Source organism: Phytophthora parasitica (genome assembly GCF_000247585.1).
Source record: "Phytophthora parasitica INRA-310 unplaced genomic scaffold supercont2.3, whole genome shotgun sequence".
NCBI classification, from domain to species: domain Eukaryota; phylum Oomycota; class Peronosporomycetes; order Peronosporales; family Peronosporaceae; genus Phytophthora; species Phytophthora nicotianae.
Genome location: NW_008648989.1, coordinates 1,708,109 through 1,714,553, shown reverse-complemented (window position 1 = coordinate 1,714,553; position 6,445 = coordinate 1,708,109). Strand labels below are relative to the sequence as shown.

The 6,445-nt window shown below is 51.1% G+C and overlaps 5 protein-coding genes across 7 annotated transcripts; 2 read left to right on the top strand and 3 right to left on the bottom strand.

Moving 5' to 3' along the window:
* Window positions 1–429: 429 nt before the first annotated feature.
* On the bottom strand, window positions 430–1,688 carry PPTG_01714 (hypothetical protein). Its single transcript, XM_008895101.1, has one exon. The coding sequence runs from the start codon at window positions 1,643–1,645 to the stop codon at window positions 626–628; it is 1,020 nt and encodes a 339-aa protein (XP_008893349.1). The 5' UTR covers window positions 1,646–1,688; the 3' UTR covers window positions 430–625.
* PPTG_01713 (hypothetical protein) lies at window positions 1,451–2,672 on the top strand. 3 transcript variants are annotated; one of them, XM_008895098.1, is made up of 4 exons: window positions 1,451–2,132; window positions 2,193–2,311; window positions 2,403–2,519; window positions 2,585–2,672. In XM_008895098.1, the coding sequence occupies exons 1-4, from the start codon at window positions 1,727–1,729 to the stop codon at window positions 2,615–2,617; spliced, it is 675 nt and encodes a 224-aa protein (XP_008893346.1). In that variant the 5' UTR covers window positions 1,451–1,726; the 3' UTR covers window positions 2,618–2,672. The 3 variants fall into 3 exon arrangements, with proteins under 3 accessions (XP_008893346.1, XP_008893347.1, XP_008893348.1); XM_008895099.1 differs by having other exon boundaries at window positions 2,403–2,672; XM_008895100.1 differs by lacking the exons at window positions 2,403–2,519; window positions 2,585–2,672 and having other exon boundaries at window positions 2,193–2,402.
* Window positions 2,311–3,256, bottom strand: PPTG_01712 (hypothetical protein). The gene is made up of 3 exons (XM_008895097.1): window positions 3,135–3,256; window positions 2,852–3,019; window positions 2,311–2,776 (listed from the first exon to the last, which is right to left on the bottom strand). The coding sequence occupies exons 1-3, from the start codon at window positions 3,219–3,221 to the stop codon at window positions 2,699–2,701; spliced, it is 333 nt and encodes a 110-aa protein (XP_008893345.1). The 5' UTR covers window positions 3,222–3,256; the 3' UTR covers window positions 2,311–2,698.
* A 70-nt stretch (window positions 3,257–3,326) lies between these two features.
* PPTG_01711 (ATP phosphoribosyltransferase) lies at window positions 3,327–4,541 on the top strand. The gene has a single exon (XM_008895096.1). The coding sequence runs from the start codon at window positions 3,421–3,423 to the stop codon at window positions 4,318–4,320; it is 900 nt and encodes a 299-aa protein (XP_008893344.1). The 5' UTR covers window positions 3,327–3,420; the 3' UTR covers window positions 4,321–4,541.
* Window positions 4,331–6,417, bottom strand: PPTG_01710 (hypothetical protein; the record flags this gene model as incomplete). The annotated part of the gene is made up of 1 exon (XM_008895095.1): window positions 4,331–6,417. One exon carries the CDS (start codon window positions 6,415–6,417, stop codon window positions 4,375–4,377), a length of 2,043 nt encoding a protein of 680 aa, XP_008893343.1. The 3' UTR covers window positions 4,331–4,374.
* Window positions 6,418–6,445: the final 28 nt, after the last annotated feature.

Below are 6,445 nucleotides of genomic sequence, written 5' to 3'. Positions count from 1 at the left end.
TGATTAAAAGTTCTAAGAACATGTATTCCCAGTGTAAGTCGCAGACGATCTAGTTATAGTGACAGTGTTTGATATGAATATCCTGCCCACTTTGCATGGCCACTATGCCTTTTCACTATGATCTGCGTAGCAATGTGGTTGATGTGGGGGCATGGGAAAACTTGTGACTCTACGTTCAGTTTTTTTTTTTAAGCCTCTGTTCCAAAATACACAGCCTCCATCTCAACTTGGTTGTAATTAGTATGATAAGTAATTCATTTTTGTTAGGTTCCGTTTCAAGTATATATTTCGTTTGATTGCAGCTTACCCTCCGATATCAATTGATGTCACCTTCTAGAAATTCATTTAAAAAAATATATTGACGGGTTCCACATAAACGGAAAGCTTTAGTGGAAATTTGGCGCCAAGGTGTTGAGGAGATAAGATCAAAATTAACTTTTAGTTTAAGTTAAGGTCTTTTCTCAAGAGGAAACCGTTCTGATTGCAAAAAAATTAACTAGGTAAGTGATTGACCTCCTCCGATTTAATCAACATATTGTGCGAGTAGGGTGATCCAAAATGTCTCCTCCACATTTTCCAATCAATATCTTGTGTAAATTTGGCCTCCTCTCCTCCACTTCCTACTCTAAAGCTCGTCCTTCTGCGCTTGCAAGTCCAGCTTGTACTCCTTCACCTCTCGAAGGGTCTTTGCACTAGCTTGAGTAATCGCGTCGTTCTCTCCGTAGATCTGAACAGCGATGCGGTGGGCATGCTCCAGCAGTTTAATGGCCTCATCCACCTTCTTCTGCCGCATCTTGACGCCAGCCAGAGCGTTCAAACTGAACGCATACGATAGCGTATCCTCTCCATCGCGTTGCAGGAAGATGGCACTGGCGGTTTCTGCAGCTCTCAGAGCGTCATCAATCTCGCCCATGGCCACATGCGCCGTCGACAGCTCCATGTAGAGCTCAGCGATACCCGTCGTCAATCCATTGATCTCTCCTCCTTGGGCCTTCACAGTGTCCTTAAGCACCTTTAGGTTTTTCTTTTTATTCCCCAACTTCTTGTATCCCTCCGCAATCCTCATCGAAGCCTCAATGTACGCTTCGTGAGTCGCTCCGAGCCCCTTTTTGACATGTTTGCGGAGGGTTTTGTACTTTTTAATGGCCGTCTTGTACTCTTCCTTAGCCATATACGCGTCCGCCAAGCTACGCAGCGACAGACCGAGCGACGGATGGCTGTCACCGTAAATCTTCTCTACCATCGCCACAGAATCCTCGAGCACCTCAATGGCTTCGTCGTACTGCTTGGCACGGATAAGCACCGTGCCGTAGTCGTTGAGGATCTGGGCGTAGAGCGCCGCGTCCTGCGAGATGTCGCTGGGGTCTGTGACAGCGTGGCGTCCTTCACCAAACACTCGGTCGTGTAGTAATGTAATGGCCCCGCGAAGCTTCTCAATGGAGCCTTTGAAGTCCTTCGCGTCGTTGAGCTTCATGCCGGCATTCCGCAGTCCACGGATCTCCTGGATTACAGGGTCATTGTCGCGCGGATTGGCGCTGGATGTGGGCTCTGGTGTCTTGGGCGCATCCTCGGCAGCGTAGACAGAGGTAGTAAGGGTGATTAAGAGCAGCAGCGCCCATAGGAACGTCACGCGTAGCACTCGCATCTTCGTTGATGAACTTTGCCACGTATGCGTACTTAAGACGTACTTAACGACAATAATTTTTTGTGCATAATTGAGACTTCGATGGCTAAGAAGAAGAGCAAGAAGACGGCAAGCATTGAAGGCGCTGTGGACGCGAACCAGACGTCGGATGGTGGAAATAATGGGCTAAAGAGGATTGCAAGACTCTTTACTGCTATGCAGGAGAAAGGTACGGCCTGGTATGGCCGAGAACGCGAGGGAATCGCACTGATCGAAGGGTTCCAGTCGGCGCTGCTGGCCGTTCGAGAAGCTCAAGCGGCAGCTACAATTGATACAGTGCAGGAGAAGGGAAAGAAAGATAGTGTGGTGCTTGCTGGACTCGCTGGCAATGCGGAGATGGATCCGTGGCTAGCTGAGGATCTGTACCAGCAGGTACAGGAGCTTTCAGGAAGCTTCGAGGTGCTGCTAGAGGAGATGTACACGCTGCAGGCTGAAGCGCGAGGCATCGGTGAGTAGATCCAGTAAGTAGAGACTAGGATATTGATCTGACTGTGTCTTGTGTTGATAGTACTGGCTGTGGGTGGTGAAGACGAACAGCAAATTGTCGCCATAGAGCTGAGGCCTGTAGACTACCTTCAGATGATGAGTCAGGAGCTGGCGACGTTCGAAGCCGAGTACCAGCACATCGTACGTTGCAGTGTTTTGTAGTATGGTTTGTCATAGCTGTTGCGTGTAGCTGTGTTGCTGATGGAGTTCGCTGCCTTATGGTCAATTGCAGGAAGCACTGTTGCAACTTATCTCGTTCGAGACGTCCACGGACGAGCTGCGTACGCTCGTTATCTCCTGGAGCACATCGCCGTTCCTCGATCCTGCCCAGAGTCGCAATTTCCTTCAGGTAGAGTCGCCTATCTTCCTATAGCATTCACACCAGTGCTCACTCCAAAATTTCTTGTTACGTAGCGACACCAGCTCTCCCAGCAGATACACGCATAATGCAAAAGGTCACACGCGTGTCCACAGATAATATAGACCGTATTTGCCATGCTCTTTAGTCACAGCTCTTCTGTATCGCTTCTATTGAGTCGCGACGAACTGTGCGCACAGGTCGTTTACATCCTCAAGACACAAACTCGAAACGAAATCTCGCTGCGCCTGGTTACCACGACAACAGAAACCCGTTAGTGTCGCGTCAATAGTGTACATGGCTTTCTAAAGCAGCGGCATCACCTTCTCGAGCTGTTGCTGGATCTTGGCCGTCTCGTTGGATGGGAAATACGGCGCCAGGAACTTCTCCAGCGCCTCCTCCACGGAGTCTGTGGGTTTGATGTCGCTCTCCTGGCCGGCGGGGATGAAGATGCCGGAGCTCGCGGGCTGCGTGGCCGGCTCGTCATCGTACTAAGTGACAGAATGCGAACAAATGTTAAATACTCGTACGAAGCATGTACTGAGGCCTAGAACGCCGTAATTCCGCGTCTACAAGCGGGATATAAAGCTCAAGACGTTCGCATACCATGTCATTCCATTGCACGCGGCAGTGCGTCTTCTTGCGCACCACGGGGTATCGCTCCAACAGACGCAGGAACTCGCCCTCGTCCATGATGATCTATCCCTCTAAGTTCGTCTTAGGTTCGCAGAAAAAGCTCGTGGTTCTTAACGCGATAGCGCAAACGCAGTCAAAATTTTCCTTTTACTTTCACTATTGGGTTAAAAACACATCAATTCTAACAAGTTTGCCATTCAACGTCAACTGCCAACCGTCACTTTGCCATTCGACCCATCGGTGCATCAACATCAACATGTCGGCCATGCCTCCTGCCCCCGTGCCCAAGAAATCGGACGAGCGCCTGCTGTTCGCCGTGCCCAAGAAGGGCCGTCTGCATGACAAGATCCTTAAGTTGCTAAAGGGCGCGGGTCTGGACTACCACCGCCCCAACCGCGTGGACATTGCGCTGTGCTCTAGTCTGCCTGTCACGCTCGTGTTCCTTCCGGCCTCGGACATCGCCACGTACGTGGGCGAGGGTAACCTGGACCTGGGTATTACAGGCCAGGATATCATCGCTGAGAGCCGCACCAAGGTGGATGAGCTGCTGCCTCTGGGCTTCGGTAAGTGCTCGCTGGGCGTGCAGACGCCTGTTAAGGACGCCATCGCATCACCCGAGCTGCTAGCGGGTAAGCGCATCGTCACGTCCTTCCCGGAGGTCACGCGCGAGTACTTTAAGCAGTTCGAGACCGAGGCTACAGGTCCCACTAAGATTAAGTACGTCTCCGGGTCGGTGGAGGCCGCTTGCTCACTGGGATTGGCTGATGGTATCGTGGACCTAGTGGAGACGGGCACGACCATGAAGGCCGCAGGTCTGGAGCTCATCTCCACTATTCTTAAGACGCAGGCGGTGCTGATTGCCAACCCGCAGTCAGCGCGCAAGGACCTGGTGCACAAGGTGCACCAGCGCATCCTGGGCTACATCACGGCCACTAAGTACAGGATGGTGACGTACAATGTGGACAAGGAGAAACTGGACGCAGCCACCAAGATCACCCCGGGACGTCGCTCCCCGACGGTAAACGGACTTGTGGGTGGCGGATACGCCGTGTCTGCTATGGTCGAAGTCAAGGACGTGTCCGACGTCATGGACCAGCTCCACGACGTGGGCGCCACCGACATCATGATCTTCAACATTGAGAACTGCCGCGCCTAGACTGTTAGAAAACGTTTAGTCATGCCGTGACAATCAATACAGATCATTTTTTGCTTAAAGGTTGACGCGCAGTGTCGGCTGGAACGTCCTAGTTGTCGATGGTGGTGGTTGGTTTGATGCTCTGGCTGAGTGTAAACGTTGGATCCCGGTCTGAGACGTCGTTGCGGAGGTTGATTTCTGGTATTTGGGTGCTTTGAATGGATCCAGGCTTTGATCAGCGAGTTGTTGCTGGGTATTGATTCTAGTGGCCTTTGCAGCACTATCAGCGATGCTACTTTTGCTGGTATAATTGACGTCTTTGAACCAGCTGGACGGATATACGTTGGCTGCAAAGTTATCAACATCAAACGTTAAGCCTGAACGTTGTCGACGTTGACCACCCAGTTGATTTCGACGTTTCCAATTAGCCTCAACTTGTTTTCTCAATGCTGGCGATAACCCGGACGGGTCCTCTTCCATGTGAGGTTCTGGCCACGCTTTCTCTTTCGGATTGTCCACGACTGAAGATGAACCGAAGTTATTGCTACGATGTTCCATCGTGAAGTTGCTGAGTCTCCATAGTTTATTGTTGTCAACAGCAGGTCTCGCTGGTTGTTGCACTGTAGACTGCCTTCTAGCAGCCGCCAAAAGCTGTTGCTGCTCTCTTCTTTGCTGTGTAAGTCTCCCTCGTGCAGTGTCAAGCTGTCGAATCTGAGCATGCAACCTTTGTTCTCGAGCTTCCATTTCTTTTCTCCCGCGTTCGAGTGACCGTTCTCGACTGACAAACGACGTGTCAGTATCTTGCACCATCGCGGCCTGTTGAGCCACAAGTTGCTCGCGTTCCAATAACTCACGCGTCCCAGCGTCGAGTTTCTCCGCTAGTGCTACAACCTCTTGCGTGCGTTCAGCAAGACGCGCTTCTGCGTCTTGAACTTGTTGCCGCATGTTCTCAAGCGCTTGAAATTCCTCTTCGTGACTAGCAAGCTCTGTTTCTAGATCCTCACGGTCAGCACGAAGCTCTCGCCACGCGTCTTCAAGCGCTAAGCGCGACGCTCGAAGCTCCTCGTGCTCATGTTCAATCTCTAACGCAGTTTGTTCGCGGAAGGCTGCGAACTCCGCTCTAGCTTCATATAAAGCACGTTCGTCGCGTTCCAATTGCGTTCTTCTGGTTACTAAACGTGCTTCATATACTCGAGCATCCTCGCGAGCCTCAGCTAGTTGCTTCACCATATACGTAGCGTGTGTAGCCTCTTGGTCCCTCAACGCGGCAGTTTGAGCCTGGAGATGAGCACTAAGTGCGTCTAGACGCTGCTGTTCTTGTCGTAGACGCTCCTTATCCTCTAGAGCTCCTTGTCGAGCGTTACGTGCTCCAGCCTCGAGTTCTCTCAGCAACTCTGCGAGCTTCAGTCGCTCCTGTTCCGCGTGTTGAGCTGCACGCTTTGAACTGCCCTCCAACGAGGCGATCACTCGAAGCCGAGCCTCATCTTCTGCAGCGACACGTGCTGCGGAATTATCAAGTCCTAAGCCTTCCTCTTGTACTTGATGCGAAATAGTGAGCCGAGCTAATGCACGTTGCATCTGCGCACTAAGAGCCTCAAGCGCGCGCTTCTCTCGGTGGCGCTCTAACTGGTCGGCTTCGTCCTGTTCGGCCATTTTCCGAGCTAGCGTCAACTCTGCATCCTGTACGGCTCGTTTCGAGCGGGATAACTCTTCACGTAGCGCTCGTATCTCGGTTTCTAAGAGCTCAACTCGATGTTGATGGTTTGCAGCGTCCTCTTTACAGCTTAAAATGAGCTGATCGGCTTGAAGTTTATCACGTTCAGTTGCTGCGAGTTGTTGAGTAAGTTGAGTGTTAGCTGCTACACGCGCTTCAAGTTGCTGCGATAGTTGGTTAACTAATGCTTGTCGCTCTTCCAGTTGATGCGATAGTTGGTTAGCAAACGTTTCTCGTTCCTCCAGTTGCTGGGTTAGTTGTTGCGTCAGTTGACTGTTGGACGTTGTTTGAGTTTCCAACTGTTGTTGGAGTTCAGCGAGTTGTTGTTGCAATGCAGCGCGCTCGATTTCGAATGTTGCTGTTAGTTTTTTTTCGCGTTCATCACAGTTGCAAACCACTTTCATTTCTTGGATTTCGTCGTTTTTACCAACT